The sequence below is a fragment of the Uloborus diversus genome, chromosome 9, assembly GCF_026930045.1.
Source record: "Uloborus diversus isolate 005 chromosome 9, Udiv.v.3.1, whole genome shotgun sequence".
In the NCBI taxonomy this organism is placed as follows: Eukaryota; Metazoa; Arthropoda; class Arachnida; order Araneae; family Uloboridae; genus Uloborus; species Uloborus diversus.
In genome coordinates this window covers 4961163-4985501 of record NC_072739.1, presented here as the reverse complement: position 1 = coordinate 4985501, position 24339 = coordinate 4961163, and the positions used below count along the sequence as shown (strand labels likewise).

The window sequence follows — 24339 nt, the reverse complement described above, 5'->3', positions numbered from 1 at the left end:
TGCACATCTTAAAATACTTTTAAGTCGAACAATTGTCTTTGTAGCACACCTTTTTTTTTCGAGAGAGAAGGTGGGAGGTGATTTCTTAAAAAATTATACAACACTCGTCTTCTTCCAGCGCGATAACGATGGCCAACTGGCAACCTTTCTCAGTGTTGGTCTGAAGCCTCATCCTCAAAAGACGCATATAGAATCTTCCGATCCCACGTGTTGGGGGCGTGGTCAAGTCTCAACTGCTGAAAAACGGACAATAGTTAGGGATACAAAGCTTGTTGTCCTCTGCCAAGGTTGAAAAGAGAATTTTAATTCAGATTTACTGATGGGACATTATTTTTTTTTAATATTATTATTACTCTTTAGGTCACTCTTGCTAAATTAGTTTAACATGCTTCATGCTAATACATAGGCAGATTCAATTTTCAGAAAATTAACCATATTTTAAAAGAATTTCTACAAGCAGCTGAGTTGCTCAATTTCAAAGGTGATTACTTCTAATTTAGTTTTTTCTCAATTAGAAAACTCAATGTCTAGTTAACAGTTTTTTTAATTTGCACAATCCTCATATAAATAATAGCCGGTGATTGAGTAACCCGCATGATTCAACAATGAAACTCATGCCATGTCATGATAATTTGATAATGTGTTTTTGTAATGTTTAACATGCAGGGAAAGGCTTTATTGAGACAAGGCTGAACTAGATCCAGTGTCTCAACTGTTTTATCGGTATGACTGTGTCATTACAGGGGAATAAAGAAACGAAAAAGCTGGTGAACTATGAACGCTATCTACTGGAGTTTAGGGTTAATCCACTGGAGTTAGGATTACAATTTCAACTATCAAAATATCACCAAATGGGCAATTGCTTCGTTAAAATAGAAGAAGAGAAGCAATTTTCACCTGTCATATCTTGACGGGAGGACTTTCTAGTTTCTAATAATTAACAATTTTAACTGAATGTATTATGGATACATAGTTTCTCAAAACTTAAAATTGCTATTTCCACTTGATGTTTCAAGTATTTCAAGGAAAAAAAAGTATCAAAAGCAAAATTTTAAAGTGATACATTAATGGTCAATAAACAATGAACATGTCCAAAACAATGTAAAATAAGTTCTATATTTTATTTTCACACATTTCAAAACATATATATTTACACATAAAACATTCACTAATGCAGCATGTAAGAAATATTTACATAATAAATAATTATTGTATCAAATTTTTTATATAAGATTTACATTCCAGTAGAAAAGAAAAACCATAAAACTACCTTTTTAGGCACTTCTTTTTGGTGATTAAATTAAAGGTGCTCCTAAAGGGGTTGTGCCTCTATATAAAAAATATAAACCCTGACAAACTTAATTCATAGATATATTAAATTACTAAGAAAACATATTAATCTATGAAATAAAAGTTTTTATATTAGAATTTGAATTTATTTTTACAAAGCAGACAAGGCATTTTTAGAATTTTAATTTCATTTAGCATGGGTATTGCATGACCCATTGATGATATTTTCTATCAACACATTTCTGAGTGTTTTAGTTACTAGCAATAGAGACAAAAAGCAGCAGACATTAAGCAAGAGAAGACCTACAACTACCAGTGGATTGAAAATGATAAATATAAATGCATAAAGCAGAAAAAAAATGAGTTTGCCATATTGATAATTTTACTATGTTTCAGTTTAGAGCACATATAACCTTGACAGAATCTACAGATAAGCAAATCCAACTTCTGGAGGATTGATGAAAGACAAATCTTTCTTTTGATGGATTTCAGTCCTTTCAACTCTAGAATTATGGCAGTCTTTGTATACCTAATATTACGGTGCGGGTCATTTTGACCCTCTCGAAAGGAATTTGCATAGTTAGCAACATACAGTCGAATCTTGATAACTATAACTCGAATTTAGTTTATTCTCGAATATTTCTTTATCTCGAAGTTTTCATCAAGTCTCAAACTCTTGAAATTGTTGTGGAAACTTCCCATAACTCGAACGTTTTAGCCGCTCCCTTTGGAGTTCAAGTTATGGAGAGTTGACTAAAATATAGTGCTCCAACAGGAAGTTTTGAGTTTCTGCTCTGTTTCAGCATCAATAAGTATGTTTTTTCCTTAAAAGTGGTCAAAATGACAACTACCAACACTATTAAATATAACTCTTTAGTTGAGAATTTAAAAAAAAATACCATTTTCTTGAAAACTGTATACTATTACACAGCATGAAGATTTTGGAAAAGTCAAGGAAGTATTAAGCTTTTTATGAAAATACATAGGAATCAGTTAGCAAAAAGAAATTTGCTTGGGGTCAAAATGACCCCTTCCGCAATTCTAGTGCTAAAAGTTGTTTTGAAACAGAGTAAGACAGAACAAGATAAATTTTAATAAGTGCCAAATTATCTGTGAATGAACTATATCTCAGAATTCAGATAAACTAACTTTTCTAGTTAATTCGCAAGAGAAAACTGCTACTCACTTTATGATGAACAGTAGATTATTCTTAAATTTAACAAAATAATTTATTTTATTTCTTAGCAATCTTAATAACTCAAGTATAAAGATATCCTTTGTTTACTTGAACTTTAAAATAGATTTTGGGATATGTGCCTTTTTTATTAGAAACATTTCAGTCTTGAGTAGAATTTTTTCAGCTTTCGCCCCTGTAGCAGTTACTGTGTGAGCTTACAATAATGAAGCTAAAAAAAAAAAACTTAGTGTGATCTTAGTAGTATATAAGCTATGATTTGTGATATGCCAATTTCTACTTTTTAACAACAATTTTGCTACAATATTTTTCACCACAAAAAGAAAAGAAATATATGTATAACATATTTTTAAAAAAAATGTAATTGGACAATATTTTAACAGAACATAAAGTAACATGCTTTTGTACAAACTTTTATGAATAATGTATATTTGTTATGGACTTATATAAATATGGGGATATATATAATTTATCTCTATACATACATTTCAAAAATAGATTTCAATCATTACTCCATAAGGTAAAAGCAAGTGGCAACACATTCGAAAATTATTTTAAATACAAGTACTTATAAACCTTTTAATTAAAAAATGAAAAATTGCAATGAGATGCAAACTGTTTGAGGCAGTGTTCTTTATTAGAACTCTAGTTAAAATCCTTTCTGTTGAACCATGAGCAATGTTCATCACTTGTTTCTTGTATTCCCATGTATACCTTGTTGTACAGATGATGATAAGATTCTTGTTTTATACTGGGTACTCAAGCCTGTCATCCAAAACTTCAGAACCTATGAATAATAATAATAATAATAATAATAATAATTCAAAAATAAGGAAAAATTGAGTTTGTTGTAGAAAAAGAAAAAAAAAACTCGGTTAAAAATTGTTGAATCGACCGCATATCTCATTCCAGACTGGTTTTTTTGGTGCTTTGGATGAGTTTTTAAAAAATACTTGGAAGTTGCGTATTTTGGTGATTTTTATTGTATTACATGCTTTAAGATATTTTCTTTGGTTGCGAAGGAATTATTTGAATGAAATAAGAATCGATTTTTAGTAAGAAATTATCGGACATTTTTAACCATAAAAGTTTACATAGACTAAATTAAAAACTTACCTAAATCTTGAACAAGTATCTGAAAATGTTTTATTTGTAAATAAACAATATTTAATGAAATTTGCTTTTGTATGGTACATTTCAAATCACAAACCTGAATTTCAACCCCAATTCTATCACGTTTAATATAGTTATTTCTGCTTGGTGCTGCCATCTACATTTTTTTTAAAGTAAAAGGTTCGTAGAAATTATCTAAAAAGGCTAGAAACGTATATAACTTGTACTTTTATAGCTAAGAGAATAAAAAATTGACCCCGAGAGAATCTCAGGCTTAGTTAACTTCACCAAAAAAGGTCACCCCGAGTGACACTCGGGCAGACTTCAAAGTGTTAAATTTTAATGTTGTTCTTTTTTTTTTTTTTTTTTTCAAATGTTTTAAAGTTGATTACTCCAGGTTTTTAAAAGTTATCGTACTGCATAAATTTTGGTATATCTTTTCATTTATACCAAATATCATATAAATTATTTATAATATATTTATAAATCATTTATAATATATTTATATATCATTTATAATATATAAATCATTTATACCAAATATCATAAATACCATTTATACCAAATATCATACACAAAAACAGCAAAAAATGAATTATATATGCAGTAAGAAATATGAGCAAAGTGTTTTTTGAAATGCCAGTAGCAGAAATTGTGTGACGTGAGTGGCAGATTCTTGAGAATTTCTGCAGACTATTTCTTAGTTGGTGAGAAAAAATTAAAATATTTTGAAGGGGAGGGGGGGGGGGTCGGAATCTTTAAATTTCAGCTAATGAATATTCTATTGTATTTTCTGGGATATAACTCACAGGTAATATAATTGTATTAGCATCTCATCTTAAGCATTTCTCGATGCTAGTTCAATTTAATGATTAATCTAACTTTGATTTTTATTGCAAACGTTTTTTTAAATTTTTGATCTGAGTAGCCAGATTGCTCAAAAACAATTCTGCTACTGGGCATGAAAACAAAAGATACAGTTAAAATAATTGTAACATTAAACGAAAATGAGCATGAACTCCACAATATTATAGAAAGAGAAGATATTTAGTGCTCTTTCTCAATATGATTAGCACTAACATTAGCTGTATGCAACACTTTAGTCTAGGATTTAAGTTTGGAAATGTAATTAAGCTCTACCGAGTATTACCCTAGGACTATTTTGGAACTTTGCAATCCACTTGAAATTAAAAAATAACTTTTAAAGCAGCCATACTTTGTTGGAAATTTCAAAATGATTTCATTTCAATATAGGACAATGGGGAGATTCGGGAAAAGCTGTTCAATTTTAGAAGTAGGAACTACTCAGCAACAATATTTTTCATTCCCTTTAATTTGCTCAAAAGTATATTGAATATTGCTCATTATATCTAAATATAAAAAGATTATTTCTCTCTTTTTTTTTTTAAAGAGAGAACATCTACATTTCTGCATAAAAAGTAACGCACCTGGTTTTTGCACAAACATATTGTAAAGTAAAAAAGACAGAGAATCACAAATTGTTACCAGTTTATCATGTTCCTGTGCTCCAAGAACTGTCAATAATTTGTTTGTCTCATCTGGTCCATGCTGTCCACCACGAGAAAAGGCGAAGAGAACTTTCACTTTGCTAAAAACAGAATAACAGTATTTAAAAACAATACAATTTTTCAATACTTTTAACTTAAGAACTACTGTAAACTTTTTGAAATTCATAAAAAAGAGATAAGTACTATCACAAAGAGCACAGCATTTCTTAACCAGTGTTCAGTAAAGCAGGGGTTCTCAATCTTTTTGGTTTGCCACCTCCTTTGAGAACTGACAAGAGGTCAAACACCCCATCATATGTGGCTAATACAAGTGGTACAATAAAAATATAAAGCTGATTTGGATTGCTGAAACAGGTTAATAAGTAAAAATTCAGATACTTTCACACAAATTTTAACATTACTATGCAAAACTACAAAATGGGTGTTCTATAATCTTTGTTCATAAGAGTTACATCCAATAAATAAAATATTTGTTTTTGCATTAATAAGTGCAATATTTTCCCAGTTTCTATGATTCTATGAGGGTACTCATGAACTATTTCTTGGATGCTTACTATTTCCAAATTAAAACCATTTATTTCGGAATAATGCATGAAAATTCCAACAATATACAGTGAACACCGTTTATACGTTTTTGAAGCAACCAATTTAAAATAGCCCATAAAAGAAAAAACGTATAATAGGTATACGTTTAGGTATTAGACTCTGCAGGGGCCAATTTAAAAAACGTATAAGTATTAGAAACGTAAAAACGGTGTTTCATAGAATTTACAAATTTGATCAATGTTCTTTGAAAAACTTGTTCTTTGATACCCCAGCTCTATTATTCCTTTTAAATTCATTAAAATCATTTCTCTTATATACAAAAATACAGTCGAACCTCCATATATCGAACTTCCACATATCGAAATTTTCTATACATCAAAATCCCAGCATATTTCTATGGTCATTATATAGAAAAATTGTTTCTATATATCGAAAGAATCTCTATACATATCGACATTTTTTTCGAGACATTCGTAGGTTTTTTTCCCACTTTAGACTGTTTGTCTCGTGAAAAATGAAGGTTAGAGGAAAAAATTATGTTCACTAAAGGTTGTTACAGAACTCATAAGGAATCTGTGGTTGAAAGGTGTGTAGTTAAGTCGTTGTTCTGTTCTGAAGTTCTTACATTCCCTCAAGTTTATTTCAAATCTTAGTTGTAACCAGTAACGCTGTAAAACCAGTTTCAATTTATCCTTTTTGTCTGTTGATTATCATTCCTAGTCTTCTTAGCTTCAGTAAAAATCATCCAAGTAGAGTGATTTTTTACTTTTCTCTCAATCACATTGTTAAAACGAAAATCCCCTAATGTTGCAATCAAGTTAAATTGCCGAAGAATATAGATGTATGTTGGCGTAAAATTGTAATTTCTGTTAATTTTTTAATCATTAACTTTCATTTAATCCGATGCTTGCATAAATTAAAAATTGGGTTTCATACATGAAAATTAACTTTTATTTAAATGTTTTAGGATACTTTTATGATAAAATAAGATCGTTTAAATATATTGAAATTTCTATATATCGAATTTTTTTCCGGCAATTTGCTACTTTGATATATGGAGGTACGACGGTAGTAATTTAAAATGCAACAATTAAAACGAGTCTATAAAGAGCACTTATTGATCCCAAGTTATTCCCAAAATGCTGCATATCTCCTTTAAGGTACACAGCTTAGTTCTGAACCTTTTCAAAACAAATTTATTTATTCTGCTCATCATCTATCAGACGGGAAATGAAATAAGCTAAGAAGTTTCTTGGTTTTGGTCTAATAATTAGCAAGTAACTTCGTTTAATTTGCACTAACTCTCCGATGAGTCTAAATAATAAACTATTCTTTTGATTTAAAGAGTGCTATTTTAATTTTGTTATCAAGCTATTGACTTTCATTCTGGTTCAAATTTAATTTGAAAACAATCAATTTAAAAAATTATTTTAACGTACAGTATAACTTGGATTTAATGATACGAGATTTCCTCAATAATGATACGTTTCATTGGTCCGCATTTGATTGCATTAAAGGTCTATGTTCCTCTATTTAATGATACAGAATACTTTTTCCAGTCCCTTGACAATCGTTAAATTGAAGTTATACTACTACATTACTGGGTCTTTTCATAGTATTTTTCACATTTATGTAGAGTCCGTAACGTGATCTTTTTACTTCCTTTTACAAAAAAGGAAGTATTGTATTCGCGAAAAAATTTTCACTCAAAAATCGCCCTTAATTTCCATTTTGCTCACCCCCAAATGAATGTTGAGTTTTTTTTTCGATTCGACCACATGCGGAAAAGTGCCTAAGAATGTATAGACACGCGAAATATCCATTTTGACCATCACCGAGGTAATTACAACGACTTTTCTCGTGACGTCTGTATGTATGTGCGTATGTGTGTATGTGCGTATGTATCTCGCATAACTCAAAAATGGTATGTCCTAGAAAGTTGAAATTTGGTACATAGACTCGTAGTGGGGTCTAGTTGTGCACCTCCCCTTTTGGTTGCTTTCGGATGTTCCTAAGGGGGTCTTTTGCACCTTTTTGGGGGGAAATCATTGTTAATATCGATGCAAACTTAAGTGGTGTTATAATTTGGTAAACACTTGGTGATATATCGCCAGTCTTTTGATCGCCAAGTTTTGTCGCCAACTTGGTGACAAATTTGGCGATTTTTTTTTTTTTTTTTTTTTAAATCTGTTTCAACTTGGCCACTGTTGGTGATATTTAGAAGGTAAACTGTTGAATCACATTAAAGTTGCCAGTAATGGGGAAATGACATTAAATTGGAGTAAAAGGAAGTCATGTGATGCACACATCAGCTCGTTTTGCAATAAATTTTTAATTTACAATTTGATTTGAAAATTATTTTAATTTGAGTTGGTGTGTTGGTAGGAAAGCTCAAAATAAAATAATATGTAAATCAGACAATAAATTAAAAAGTTATGGCAAAAAAAATGGTAACATTGTGGACTCTACATAAATGTCTAAATTACCTTGAAATGATCCTAATGCATTCAGCTTTTATCATTATTTCTTTGACTAGGCAGCACCAGCTTGCTTTCACTAGCCAACCATCTACCTTGGTGCATCACAATATGAGCATTCTTTGATCATCCTTCTAATATCTAAATTTTGGTTCAATTTTTGCTCTTTTTGCTTAAAGCAGGGGTGCCCACATAGAGGGGGGGGGGGTGCAGACTGTGCCAGTGAAATTTTTAGAAGGGGTTGTTATGAGGTGTATTTTCCCCTTTTTATGGACTTATAGGGAGTTGGGCTCAATGCCTTTATTTTTGTTTCTTGAAGGATTTCACCAATATTGTTTTAAAAAAAAAAAAAAAAAGATTTAACTTACCTTTTGCCATTCCGGGAAAAACCTTGCACGGGAAATCCCATCCACCTGCCACTGACACTCAAATGTTTGAGTTTGAATCGGAAGTGTTCGGAAAAATTCGTGGCACGCTATGATTGGTTGCCGCCATTCGGCAGAAGTCGGTGAACTTCCGACAAAGCACATGTCGATCACATGAGATAACCATGTTGAGGTGTTGGGTGCTGAACGTCGAATTAAATAAGAGTTGTGCAACCTGCAAGCTGTGTTTTCCTGGGTTGAGCTGTTCTTGCAATATGCAAATAAGGTAACGTCACATTGTTACGAGCACGGTCGGATCTGGCCATAAATACGCAGACCAGCCATAGCTCGATCTCTCTCACTTGTCTTCTCGTTTTGTGTTGTTTGTGTATGTGTTCGTCCATGTCCTCATAAGTTTTTGCTACTGGCCTCTCAGGTGAGGTCTGATTTTTTCTGAATGATTCGTCATTGATGTCCTCAGTTTTGGAAGCGCGTGCTGTTATGGCGTTCATAAAAATGAAAAGTTATAGTCCAATTTAAGTGGGTTGTTTGGTCTTCAAAGCAAAGAAAAGGATCGAGTCCATCTTCGATATTTTCCTGGATATGGTGAATTTGACTCCTGAGGTATGAACTGACCTGCGTGCAATTATGGTGAACTTGCGATGCCGTCCTTCTACCTGTGGAGAATTCACTGTGGAACGCCGACAGAACTTTTGACATCTGCATGGACTTACTGTAAGATCCTTTTTGACCTAGCATAATTTAATATTTTTTGAGGACTGAACTATTGTAATGTAACTATTTTATAATATATGTTAAATAAATGTTTTCAATGTTAAAAAGTGATTCATGTTTTATTTTCTTTGGGCAGACCACTCCCTCAAAATTCAGTTGGAAATGAGTTGCCTAATTTTCAGCTTAGCTGTAGGCTATTAACTCTATAACATCTAAATATATCCAACAGATTAAGGGGGTGCGGCTTTCCTCTTGGGGGGGGGGGCACCCCTGCATAAAGTAATGCCAAAATACAACTCTGAATAAATACTTGGGTTGATTTCATAGAACAGAAAGAATCACTAAAGCTTGTCAGGAAGTCCGATATATAGAAATATATCAACTTACTTCATCCATATCTCTTTTGTGCTGAACAAGAAGCTATCAAGAGCAGTAGACGAAAAAGAAGCATCAGCGATTGCTCTTTCCATATCACATAGTACCTGTGGAGCTAAAAAGTAAGAGGGAAACATTATAAAAAATATTCTAAGCTAAAATATTACTTTTTGTTTTTTTTAACACAGTGCGGGTGGGTATATTTTGTCCAGCAGTGCCATAACTAGAAATAAAATTCGAAAGGGGATAGTCTGACCACCAATGATATGGAAAGGCAACATCTGGTTTATAGGCAGAATTGGATGCATCTATTAGTTTATAGGGGTGGTAGTTTGTTACAGATGTGTGCTTTTGCCTCTTAATTCTTTAGATGCCGTTTTGTAAAAACTACAATTTGTTCAGAGCAACATTTTTTTAAATCTAAACTATATTCGAACTACATTCCCACAACAAAAATTATTGGACTTATTTTTTTAGAACATAATTTTGAACTTACCATCTTGCTTTTTTACATTTTCGGACAAAATGAAAAAAGTTATTTTCTTTCTGTTGTTTCTGACGAAACTGTTTTTGTTTCCCCTCATTTTATGCAATAAATTAATAAGGTCCTAGTGAGATTATAAAACACATGCATCCAATCCCCCACTCTGATATATTTTCCTTTCTCCCCCACTAGATTCATTCAGATGAAATCATACAACTTGGCTGATTGACAAATTCCGTATTTCTTCTGGTCAGACCGTATTTTTTGTGTTTTTCTATCATCAAAAAACAAAAACTTCTGAGTTTTGGGGAGGGATACCTCCCTAATTCTCCTCCCGACTGGTTATGCCCCAATTCACAAGATTCAACAAGTTTTGTACAGTTGTAACTTTTATGCCACCTCCGATCTTTGAAATTTTCTTTAGCTCTGAAGGTTCATAGCCGTGACTGAATATTTTGGGCACAAAGTTCATCATGGTATACCAATTAATACATGACTGATCCACAAAATGTTAGAAAGAAAAATAATCATTAAACTAAAAGAAAAGGAATGAGTATATGCATATTTATACACACACATGAAAAATTTTTAAAATGAAAGGAAAAATGCCTATAAATAAAGATAAAAACACTGGATCTATTCTGTAGGACCAAAAGAACAGAGTCAGAATTTATATTTTACATCTTGCACTTTCCAATCTTGAGGCAGAGCATTGTGATTTTGGCATTAACGTTTTTAAAATATAGTGCAGCTCTGGTAAGTTGAGCTATGACATTGACAACGTTTACCTCTTTCTCGGGTAATGGGGAAGAGTTATTGTCGCTAAATCAAATAGGGTTACTTTTGAAGTAATTTTGCAAAAATATTCCTTCTCAAATCTGCAGCAACAACACCTCCTTTTTCACTAAACTCACCAAAAACAGGTTATCTTTGTCAAGGTCATAGCTGAACTCACCAGAGCAACACTATATACACATTCTGACAAACCAATACTAAAAATAAAATTTAGACCACAATTGAGTAGTTTTATATTTTTACTAGCTGTACCTGACGCGCGTTGCTATGCCAACAAAAAAATACATCATTATACTGATTTTCATGACAATCGGTTGAACGGGGCAGAAGTTGCTACTCTGCGGTGCCACCTGGTGGCGAGTGGCTTCAATGAGCATATTATGCACCTTCTCCGTGGAAAAATACATATATATAGCAATTTTCATAATAATCGGTCCAGGTATCAAGTGAAGCCGTGACTATACTCAAATTTTGTACTCACGCAGTTTGCGAGATCAATCAATCGCTAAAAATATCAAATAGAAAAAGTTTTAAATCCCCCCGTTGTATGAAAAGCCATAAAACAATAAAGAAAGAATTTATTAGTTCAAACTCAAGAAGAATTGCAACAGCTAACTTCTTATCAATGAGATCTTTCACGCGAATTAATTTCTGCAGCCGATAATTTTATTCGTATTTATCCAATGGATTGTGACTTAAATTGGAATAAAAAAGGAACTATCGATCGGATTTTTTTCAAACTGGTCTATAAACATTCCCAGTACCCCAAAAATAACAAACGGTGAAAGTTTCAGCCAAATCTGCCAGGTAGTTTTTGAGTTCATGGATGACATACAGACAAACATTCATTTTTATATATATAGATAACCAGGTACTGTGATTCAAAAATGAATTTTAGTTCTCAAGTTTTTGAGGAAAAAAAGAAAGGAATGAGAAGTTCTCATATTAGTAAGAATAGGAAACAAAACAGGCATAAAAGATTTTAAACCATTCATTTGGATTTTCTATTGAGTAAAATTGAAACACAACATTAGAGACATCATGATAAAAATTTCCGTTAAAACTGTGCAATTTAATAAGTTAAAGTTGAGTAACGAGTGTAGATTGAAAAAGTAGTGGTAATTTTTGAGTGTGCAACAAATTTAGGTACTTTTCCATCAAACTTTTAGCGACTTGTTTACTTTTTACCTTTGTGACAAGAGAAAAATTGCTTAAAGCGATTTGTGAAATCTAAAAGTAACCAAAATGGTAAACCAAGAATTTATAAATTGAAGTTTTTGAATGTCGCCGGCTACAAAATTTTTAGTTCACAATAACGATCAACAAATTAAAATCGCTAAAGAAAAAAAATGAGCCAAGGGGCATACTTTTAATAAAAAAGTACCTAAATTTATTAGTAACACAGCAAGGAACAAACTGAATGCAACAAATAAAACAGAAGTCTTTGAGATGTTTAATTCGAGATATAATCTACATTATTTTTAATTTCAGATTTTTTAAAGCAAGAGAACCCTGTCACAACTAAAAAACAGACAGTTTCGGAAGGGGGAAAAAAATTTTTTTGAAAAAGTATTAAGTTAAGAGACAGATTTATGTAACTTTTGCTTCAGTTGCATTCATAATGTTCCAAAAAATAACAACCATTCGTGATTTGTGTCACTATTCTTTTAGAGATGTATTTAATTAAAAAATTTAAATAAAATAAAATTACAATTGTTAGTAACTGCTAGCTTACTTTTTTCAGGGAGAGTAGCAGTAGTGTAGAACCTAATATCAAAATCTTCAAGGCTATTAGCTGGTTCTTCATTTTTGCTCATTATTTTGACCTGAATGTGCAACTCAGAAGAAGTTACATGATCAGGTATTTCTGTATTTAGTGAAATACCGAGAAAATTACATTTCCAGGAATCTTCATAAGTAGCTGAGTAGTGTATTGGATGATAGCAACCTTGAGGAAGCAAATCCTATGAAAATACATCATAGTGTGTTTTATAAATGAACTATATATTGACAGATATACAGTACAGTGGACTCCGGTTAATTGAATCAACCACTTTAATGAATCAAACCGTCAAAAACAAAACACAATCCACCTTTATTAAATTAGCCGCTTCATTGAATCAGCCGCTTTATGGAATCAAAACTTAGAACAAACGTGATTCATATAAGCGGCAGCCACTGTATTAAAAATCCTAAAAAAATGGCTTACTGTAAAAGCACTTATTTTCGATAGCCGTAATTTTTGCCAAAATGAAAATATAGATGATTTTGTGAGCTGAAAATTTCACGAATTTAAAATGAACAGAACTGATAGTTGAAAAACTTACTATGAAAAAATATTTCATGAGGCTATCTTCATGACAAGGACAGGCTCCTGAAATTCATAAAAGTTAAACATCGCAAAAATAAGTGCATTTACAGTACTTGTCATTCCAACTAGTAAATATGAAGATATCAAATCCCTTTTCTTTTGGAGCACAGTGGCTTAAGAAACTTCTAGATAGGAAATTATTTTACAAAGTAAGAATTTAATATTCATTAGGTTGTGAAAATTAAATTCAAAAAATTTATTTTTAAACACCAAAACTGCTTTTGAACATATTTTTTGACATTTATACAAAAGCAACAACTAGTTGTAGCCATGACTCAAGTGCAAATATAAGTTCAAAATCATATAGAGTTTGCAACAATCCCTTGTTCATTTAAATAGTATTCACAATAATGATACTAATACATTGCTAACAATTTATTACCATAATAGTAATGGTGATTGTTCATAATTTTGGGAAATTTTAGCAATAAATTTGCTTGCATAGAAAGGGTAATGGCGTAAAAAGGCGAACCAGCTGGTCGCCGCAGGTGGCTAGTTATTGATATTACTTTATTTATTTATTCAGCTCTTTTTTTGTTGAGCAAGTTTTTAATTCAAATACATTCTATTTTAAGTTTATTTTTGCATCTGCAGCAGTTGAAGAAAAAAAAAAAGAACAATGCATGAACTATATTACAAGAAAGTTTTTCAATGTGCTGGATAAGATGAAATACACACTATAAAACATTAATTAAACATTCAAGTATTTTTAACAAAACGCGGTACACAAATTAGGTATAAATATTTATGCTGTTTTTTTTTTTTTTTTAATGTACCACTTCTAGTATTTATTCACATGGAGACTTTTATAGTCAAAACTTATGGAGTTTTATTTAAAACATTTTTAAATGAAGAAAATAGATACCTTTAAGCAAGTAATCATTGATTTCATCAGATGTAAATAATTGGATTTTATAATTATTTGGTTTCCAATAATTGTATGGTAAGCAAGGCAATGGAATTTTTCTTTCCCGAGGATCTGGAAAATAATCATTGCATTATTACAACAAAAAATATAAACAGAAAATACAAAAATAAAAATTAATAAAGAAAATATTTAAAAGATGAACAAAATCAATTAATTCCTTTTGATAAAAAAAATACTTCAATACAGTTTAAATTGCGAATATGGAGGACATTCAGTGCAGAGTAGCAGCGCATTTAAAAAGAGATAGTTAACAAGTTTAGAACCCAGAATAAAAAATCCAAAAATATTTTTCACATAGCAGTATATTTGTTATCTCAGTAATTGGAAATTACAACTTTGAAAATGCATCATTTTTTTAAAATTAGGTATTCACTGCCAACCAGCAATATGGACTGTATAGTTCAAATCAGAAATAAATTACTGACATCAAATACATTTTATTTTGAACTAAAAACTAGTTTCAATCCAAACTATAATTCAATGCTCATAATAAGATAAAATTATAAAACACCATATGCCAACTGTTATACAGTGAATATTGGACATTCATTTCAGAAAAAGAAAATAAGCTACAAATCTTGAAAAGGCATCATCATCTCGCTAGTGTTTTTTCTTTTTTTTGATGAGGAGGAAGGCGTCTACTTAATGTTTACAATCTGCCTTTTTTGAGTAATCACATTGCTTATTGTTCTCATTTGACGTCCTATGATTTTATTTTTCCCCCGCCTCCTTCTGCAGCACCACTTTCGACCGGCCCCTCACGATGCTGCTCCTATAGCATACCTGCCAACCTCCGAGAAAAAAAATCCGGAAGATTTTTTAATTTTTATCCACAAGATTTTAACGCAAAATAAAATCAAACAGGACACCTACCCTCTTTACATTTAACAATATATTAGTTATGAATTTCATATCAATTGAAATTACTTTCGTTTAGTAAATATTACTTTAATTGCTTTCTTTAAAAGTTTGGAAGTAACATTTGTTACTCATCTTAAAAAAAGAACGAAGCAAAAACAGCTCGAATTGAGAGAATGAGAAGATAATTGGCGCCGAAATTGTGCCCCTAGTTGCCCGCCGCGACGCTTGCTTTGATTGGATCCCGATGAAGTCATGCGCTGTATCACTCAGTGACGTCATAATCTTGCCTCGCTTCTTCTCGTGCCATTCTCTTACGGCAACCTTTCCTTGGCTACTTGGCCTAAAACGCGGTGCCGCGTTCCACAAAAGCATCGTTAGCGCCAAAATTGGCGAGATAATTATTTTTCCTACAAAACGTGAAAAATCCGGAAGATTTTGCTCATAACCGGAAAAATGGAAAAGGACATAAAAATCCGTAAAACTTCCAGGAAATCCGGAAGGGTTGGCAGGTATGCTATAGCGAAAACCGTCTCCTGGTTGCGCCCATATCCTACACACAACTACTCACACACACACATACCCACACACTCATGCCTGCACACACACACAAACATACGCCTCATACACACACTTGTGATTGCGAAAAACATAATTTGAATTCCAGATGTCAAAATTCAAATTAATTTTATCTTTTTCTAAAATTCTTCTCTATTTTGTTAATTAAAACTTGAGAATCAATCTGTCTAATGACACTGATGTCTTCCTTAATCTTTTCTTATCACATGGTTTCTATCCCAAATAGCAATTTGGTATTTTCAGTAAGTTACCGCCCTATAGCCAGGGCTAAGGCAGAAATACATGAAGTTACTGAAAATACCACTGCCTTTTGCCTTCAATCTTTGATTTGAACCGAACCATTGTTTCAGTCACTCATCTGGTCAGTGCTAATTCTATATTAGCTATCAGTTTGCTTGGCACTCTAGCAAAGTTAAGAGGTTTTCCACCTCCAGCTCAGTCACTTCCTAAGTCGGGCTGATGAGTGCTAATAAGCACGAAATTGCAGTCCTCGCTGGAATGACTGAGCTGTTTTACAGTTTGAATGACATCAGTAACTTTGTTTTTTGTACATTTGGGTGAACCCAAGCATATGTCTTTCCACACTTCTCTGTGCTGTTTAAAGCTTTCCTTGTTTTACTCATTAGTTTCCAAGTTTTTGAAGCATAAAATACTCTGAATTAACACTTGCAACCAATAGTTAATTTAATGAAATAAAAGACTTAAATTTGCAAATTTTTGTTCTTTCTGTTATTCAGAGCAATAATTAGCTTAAAAACTTATTTTGATAACATGTATGTTATAACTGGGTTACTACTTCTTGATGTACACATTTTGCAGCTTAACAATTCTAAAATTGAGAATCAATTATTAAACTGAATACTAAAACGGAAGGACACATCTCCTTACTTTTAAACTGAAATATAAATGTATTTTGTGAAATTCTAAATATTGGTCACACTTGGAGTTATTAAAGGTGAAAGAAAATTAATTTGATGATTTTAACTGAGACAAATTAGAGCAAACAAGATTTCTCAAAAAAAAAAAAAAAAAAAAAAAAAATTTTTTTTAGAAGTCCCAAAAACTCTACTATGAAATACAAGGACCCATCCTGATTGGTGTTTCTAATGTTTTTGAATAAAATACATTTTCAAATTTTAAAACGTTGAAGAAAGTTCCGAAATAAAATGTTTTAGTACTGCTTATTCTTAGCAAACATTAGATTTTTTTTAATGCAAAACATTTTCACTAATAATTAGAAAACCATTAATAACTAAAGCCAGTTACCTGGTAAACTTCCCGGAGAGAAGCAAAATAAATAGATTCGTCACCATTTGCCCATTCAGAAATATGAGTATTATTTAGTTTATCACATAGTTCTTTGTTCAGAGTGTTTTGTTCTCCAGACTTAGTCAAATGTATTTTAATAAAACCTTCATCAGTCTCTGTGTAAAGAGAAAACATTATTGTAAATTTTTTAGATAAATTGTAGCTTTAAAAAGATAATACACAATCAAACTAAAAAATTGTTGCATTTGTTAAAAATATTTATTTTGTAAAACACATTTAATATAATTCTCTGCTACTTTAACAATAATTAATCATATTCATAAGAAAAAAAGTCTCATACTTTTGTTATAAACAGACTGTGATTTGACACTGTTAGTACATGAGTAAACATTCCAACAGAAATATTTAAAAAGGGAGTAAATTGAATTTTTCACAACTTAATCATAATTAATTTGAAAAATAAACAAGATAGAATACAAAATTGAGCTTTTGTTTAAAAGAAAAGCTCTCTTAATACACAAAATTAAGACAGACTGATTGAAAACAGTTTAAGGGAGTATTCTAGTCTAGAAATTCAAAAAAAATCAATTTTCCCCTCCTTCATATTCTTGAAGTTCAAACCTTTAAAAATAAGTTTCTAAGAGGATTTATGGAAATTCAAAATATTTTTGGAGTTATGGTTTTTTTTTTTTTTTTGTTACAATAAATTCTTTTGCTGAAATGAGACTGCAAACTTCAAACGCGTTTTTCTCGAAACTAGTTTTTTTAAATACGGTTGACAAGATATCTTAAGCCCTAATGCACTGATTACTTGAAATTTGGTACAGACTTTCTTAGTACGATCAAAATTATCCCCATGTAGGGGTTTTTGTAATTTTTGATTTTTATTATTTTTTAAAAAACACCCAAGTTCAAAAAGGAACCAAAACATGAACTTTTTTCAAAACAATGCCATTTTGTGCAAAAATTTTCATTTTCAAATCGGCTGGGTCCAGACAATTCTACATCTTTGTTTAATAAGAATTAACCTTAACTTTATATTTCAGATCACCTAGAGGATTCAAATCATGTCAACCAGAAGAGCCCCCTTTTTTTAGAGTCCTCACTTTGCCAGCCTCTAACAGACTTCAATTTTGAATTTGTTTTCAACAATTATACATTTTTATACTTTTAAAGTATCAATAAAAAACTGATAAAATGGATAGTGAAAACAACAACTATTTTTTTTTTCTATTACGCCCATAAAATCACCTTAAAATCAATCCTCTAGACTAGAATATCCACTTAAGGGGATGCAACTAATTAAAAGTTGAAGGAAAGTTTAAATTCGACTTCCAAATTCCTTACCTTCTTGTCTTTCTAAGTCTATAAAAGTATCTTCATTGGGAAAGCTTTCAACAAGTCTTTCGCTTATTCTCATAGCACCGACCCGTAAAATCCAGGTGAAGCCCAAGTGAAGGTATTTAAATATTTCTTTGTCACTTGTTAAATCAATCAAGGACCTTGCTTTGATATTGCCCCGCCTTCTACGAAAAGTGTCGATTGTCATTCTGGTCACGCTGTTCAAGCGAACAGCCCTGAGATTGGCTTCAGATTGTTCAGAGGAGTAAACCTGTTCATAATGAAAGCAGTTATTTACTTTTAAAATATGTAACACAAAATTATACATTGTTAAGATAATGCTGAAAATGGTATAGATAACAAAAAAAAATCTACCAATTTACAAGTTAAAAATTACAAACTGCTTAGAAATAATTTGGAATTAATGCAACTATTTTAAAACTAGAAATGCAATCGTGCCATAAGATTTTTTTTTCTATTGAAAAAGATTTTTTTTCTTTTCTTTTATTTTTTTTCTTCTGCCATATGATTTTTTTTTCTTTCGACTTCACTTTAAATTAATAGCAATGTAGTTTGCATTTAAATTTCATTCCTATAAAATGTGTGTATATATATTAGGGTGGTGCGAAGAAAACAAAATTTTCTTTTGGGAGTTGTATAGCACGGAAAAGTTGCGATTGGTGAAGACTTAAAAAATATTTTTTAAAATTATTCAAATCAGATAATATCTTCCAATCGTGCATTGAACCTGAAAATTTGGCAAAATGGAAAATTTTATGTTTTTTATGGACTTTTCAAAAATTATGCTTCAATGTTTTTTCAATGCTCTACGACAAAATAGCTGCAATTGGTGAAGCCTTGAGAAATCAAAAAGAAATATTGAAATTGAATAATGCCTCCTGATTCAAGAACAAGCCTGAAAAATCGAAAAGAACTGAGACTTTCATCTTTTCATTGTGGTTTTTTGTAAAAAAATGTTCTTATCATTTTTTCTTTCCCCCCCCCCCCCAACATTATAGGGAAAAGCCTTTTAAAAGTACTATATTATACATAAACATTACTTCTTTTATGGATTTTGAAGGTATCTTCTAATTATTGCATAACTCCCATTCTTTAAAACATTCAGCCATTTCCAGATAATAGAAGATTATCAAATATTTAGCAAAATTTCTACGATCCAGTACTCAAGTCCTATTGTTTTAAGTGTGACTTGTTGAATCTAATTTATCAGATTTTTTTTTTTTTTTTTGGAAAACTCGGGCAAAATTGATCTGGATTTCAATGTTGCTCTTATGTAGCCATCTCTTGATTTAAATCCGCGAACTTCAAGCAAAGCCACGTGCCTCCAAACTCCGGACCAGACAAAGACATAGTGAATAGCATTGTTTCATATCTAAATGAACAACGAATTTCACCATACGACTTAGACATCATAGATTATGATGGTACTAAAATTTATACCTGGTGGAAAAGGGGCTCAGTTCGTCAATTCAAAATTTATGTTGGAAGACCATTGCACAATGGGCTATTTGTTCATTTCATTTCATCGAGTTGTCTTATCGTCAATTTTTCACCATTTTAATGGTGAAACAACCAGTCCAAGTTCATTTTCTGGACCAATAGGAGAACCTCTCAGAGGTTGTGAAAAACTGCCGGCACTAGATTTTCAAGTAATTGACCGTACACCTATAGAAGTAAATAAAAAATGCTTGAGTAAGGGTCAAAGGTATCTTTTGTATATATCTCAAGCAACAAGCTTGCAGTTTTCCAAATGATTGCTCAAATCTTAACCCCGCCCCACTCTCACACTGCAGATGATTCACTTTTGCAAATAGAGTCCTTAAACTTTACGTAAATGTAACGACCATATCAGATGCGTCAAAAGATATTTTTACTTTCAGCTTGAACTGTTACAGGCCAATCTGGTTTGAAATAAAGAACTGCAAAAACTTCACAAACGGTCCCATTCATGTTTACAAAATAGTTCAAACCTGTGAATACTTACCTGAAACAAGTTGTTTAACCTGACAGTGAAAGAAACCGGCACTACTCCCGACTTGGAAGTAAAATTATTCCCCTGCCATTACGTAAGCCAGGGCTGTCCAACTGCAAAGAGCCCACGGGCCAGAATTCCGATCACTGATCACCTGGCGGGCCGCAGTTTGAAAAATTTGAACAATAAGTTCTTACCTCTTATACAATAACAATGAATAATAATTCTTAATGTATAAGAGGTAATTAATTATAAAACAATGAAACAGGAGGATTATAAAACAATTTGCTTAAATGTTAATTGGAAAATTGAGGCAGATCCGCCTTCTTTACAAGGGCAGGAGAACCAACCTCAATGTTTTTCGTTGCCAGCAGAAGAAGGTCTATCAATGAACTGTCAGAGAGAGAGCTCCTGTGATGATTCATGATAAAGTTCATTGTCGAAGAAGCACTTTCGCATAATAAATATGTGCTCCCAAACATGGAAGCGACGAGAGCAAATTCTCAATTTCTTTTTTGAAATCAACAAAGGCCGTAGAATCAGTAAGGGGGGTCTTTATTTTCAACCAATTGCAGGCAGGTTTTGGATTGCTTGACCTTGACCTGCAGGTGTCCTGTACCTTTTTCTCTCAAAACAATGAAAAGAGTATAAAAGGGCGATCAAGAGGAAACTTCGGGGACACCGGCTTGACCAAGAAGGGTAGTCTCGGATGTTTCTTGATACCGATAAATGTCGAAAACAGAAATAAGCTGAATAAGAAGTTGGCAGGCCGCCAGTTGGACAGCCCTGACGTAAGCCATTGAAAGATGCGTAAAACTAGTGGTGGTGACGGAAAAAAAAAATGCAAACTCGAAGTTTGCAAATTTAAATCAAGAGGGCTACATAAGAGCAACATTGAAACCCAGATCAATTTATGCCCAAATTTCCAAAAAACCTGATTATAAATTAGGTTCAACAAGTCACACTTAAAAACAATAAGACTTGTGTACTGGATGATAGAAACATTTCATGATCTTCTATTATCTGAAAATGGCTAATTACTGTAAAGAAAGGGACTTCTGCATGGTTAGAAGATAACTTAATAAATGAACATTTATGTGTAATATGGTGCGTTTTTAAAGGGTTTTTCCTATAATTACTAAAAAGAAAATGGGAGAAAAAAATTAGACCTTTTTTTTAATCACAAAGAAAAGCTGAAATTCTCAATTTTTTTCGATTTTTCATGCTTGTTCCTGAATCAGAATGTATTATTTATTTCAATATTTCTTTTTAATTTCTCAAGCCTTCACCAATCGCAACTTTTCCGACTTAGAGCATTAAAAAAAACATTAACTCAAAATTTTTTAAAAATTCGTAAAAAAATATAACATTTTCCATTTTCATGAATTTTTAATTGTAATCCAACCGACTGCCCCAGGTCACATGTGGCTTACCTATGCATATTTGTTGGTCTTTGCCTTTTTTGCTGGAAAAATATTTTAGTTTAACATTGGCAAAAAATCCTTTATACTTATTACTGCTTTAAGTTTTAACGTAACACTATTTAAGGTTTTTTTAAAATTATTATTAACTTTAATTATACTGACTTTGTTATTGGTTGGCTGGTGGGACTAGTTTTTAATAATTTTCGCAAAGAAAATGAATACTAATAGGCATTATAAAGGTTACTCTTGATAAAGTTAAGAAATTAATTTAACAGCAAAACTTAAGCAAGCATAGAGTGAAAATAACATTCAAAACCTAAAGGAAGGGGGGGGGCATAGATTTTAATTTATTCAACGGACTTCCTTTAAGTTTTTAGCATGGGCATCGCCGTGCGGGGAACTGCTGTTAATTTATCTGCATCAACAGAATTTAGTAATTCCCATATTTCTCCTGATGCCTACAATTGACTACCAAGACATTGCAAAATGGAAAAGGAACTTTTTTTAGTGAAAAATGAGTGTGTAATATCTACTAACTCAAACGTGGCATTAAAATTTTTGAAATTAGTTCTAGTGAGAATTTGCAGCAAATTTAACTGAATAAAATCATAATGCCTGTTTTGTTTTAGAGGAATATGGGCAAAAAATGTTTTTCATTTTTAACTTTTTAGTTTAATTAGGTCAGAAAAAGAAAAGTTTTAAACCATTATGTTAGATTATTTAATTTTAAATGAGAAAAGAAACTTAAATTAATAGGATAAGTTATTTTTTCAATAAGAACTAAAAATAAGGAGTAATTGCTAAAAATATTGTTTAACAGTATTGTTCGATTCTAATTCTATTTTACTAACTTCTACTTCAATTTATAGAGGGTGCAGTGTGCTTTCTTGTATAGAAGGATAATAAAAATGGCAATGTGGCTGAAAAAAAATCAATATTAGTGTGTCTTGTTTTAACACATGAAGAATTTTGGTTAGATTTTGTGTTCCTGGATATTTTTCCTTTGATGCAACGTACAAGTATTGTTAAGCATTTATAACCACAAATCAGTACTTTATGTACGTAGTGGTTTGAAAGTGGGCATACCCTATTTATTTTAAACATTATGCAAGTTATGGTTCTTTAATGTATGTTGTACACAGTCCATTTTAAAGTCTTAAAAATCATAAACATTGGTCAAGCACTACCCATGTTGCAACACAGCTGAATTCTGCGCCATTTTCCTGCAGATGTTTTGTAGAGTTTTGGAGTTGTTTTGGGCAAAACATCTGTGAGAACAATGGGCCGAGTTCAACTGTGTTACGACATGGCGGGTATTAAACCAATGTTTATGATTCTCAAAGGCTTCAAACAAGGGCCTATCAACTCAACAGTGGAAGGTGGGGGGGGGGGGGGGGGGAGCGGGGAGGGCAGATCAAAGGAGCCCTGATGGGAGGTCAGTGTGACCTCTCAAGATTTTTCTTATTCGGCACATTTTGTCTGGTGATTCGGAAAAAATGTCATCATTCGGCAAAATTTGGAGCTCTATTTGGCAAATTTATCATCATTCAGCAAAATTTGGAGTTCCATTTTTCAAATTGAGAGTTTCCACCCTCCCAAAAATTTAAGTTTGGGATGCCCCTGGGCAGGCCCATCATTTGGGCAATTAGGGAACTGGTCAATTAGGGGATTTAGGGAGCAATGTAATTCTAAAATGATAGTGGTACCAAACACAATTGGACCCAAACACAACTAAATCCCAATAACTTTCCCTTTTCAATGAGCTCCAAAAGAAGATGGAAACACTTTTAAACTCAGTGACAAAGTTACTACAGTTGAACTCATTGATAAATGGTCAATTAGGGGATTTAGGAAGCAATGTAATTCTAAAATGATAGTGGTACCAAACCCAATTGGACCCAAACACAACTAAATCCCAATAACTTTCCCTTTTCAATGAGCTCCAAAAGAAGATGGAAACACTTTTAAACTCAGTGACAAAGTTACTACAGTTGAACTCATTGATAAATGGTCAATTAGGGGATTTAGGGAGCAATGTAATTCTAAAATGATAGTGGTACCAAACCCACTTGGACCCAAACACAACTAAATCCCAATAACTTTCCCTTTTCAATGAGCTCCAAAAGAAGATGGAAACACTTTTAAACTCAGTGACAAAGTTACTACAGTTGAACTCATTGATAAATTTCGAAATCAAAGCAACCGTCAATGTAAAGTTCTTTTTTTGGAAAGGGAAGGGGGCGGGTGGCAGCTGCCATCTCTTGCCCCTCTGGTTATGCCGTTGACCTTCAAAGTAACTGTGTAAAACAAACACTGAACCATAACTTACATCATGTTGAAAATAAAAGGGGGTACCCCCACTCTCGGACCACCCTGTAGTATAAAGAAATGAGGAATGATACTAAAGTTGCCTGTAAGTGCTCACTTTGATGGCCTTTTCCTGCAACTCATGAATGATCCTTCGCATACTGTCAATAAGAAAATGCCAGGAATTCAAAAGCATAATTTTGTCTCGCATGACTATGATGATACTGTACCAACTCTGAAACCCTCTGGCTTGACTGTCTTTCAGAAAGAATGTATGACTTAAAACATGGCCTCTGTGATCATCTCCGTAGAATATGGGACCTTCCCTTCCAGGACATACCTTGCAAATTAAATAATGAGAGTGA

At 32.2% G+C, this 24339-nt stretch overlaps 1 protein-coding gene across 1 annotated transcript in view; it reads right to left on the bottom strand.

Moving 5' to 3' along the window:
- Window positions 1-1149: 1149 nt before the first annotated feature.
- LOC129229691 (folliculin-like) overlaps window positions 1150-24339 on the bottom strand; it is a 31689-nt gene continuing 8499 nt past the window's right edge. The window contains exons 4-11 of the mRNA XM_054864053.1: window positions 24093-24314; window positions 18257-18521; window positions 16907-17064; window positions 14141-14254; window positions 12640-12868; window positions 9638-9740; window positions 5105-5207; window positions 1150-3272 (exon numbers count right to left, since the gene is read on the bottom strand). Coding sequence (XP_054720028.1) covers window positions 3171-3272; window positions 5105-5207; window positions 9638-9740; window positions 12640-12868; window positions 14141-14254; window positions 16907-17064; window positions 18257-18521; window positions 24093-24314 — 1296 coding nt within the window. The 3' untranslated portion in view covers window positions 1150-3170. The remainder of the gene's footprint in view (window positions 3273-5104; window positions 5208-9637; window positions 9741-12639; window positions 12869-14140; window positions 14255-16906; window positions 17065-18256; window positions 18522-24092; window positions 24315-24339) is intronic.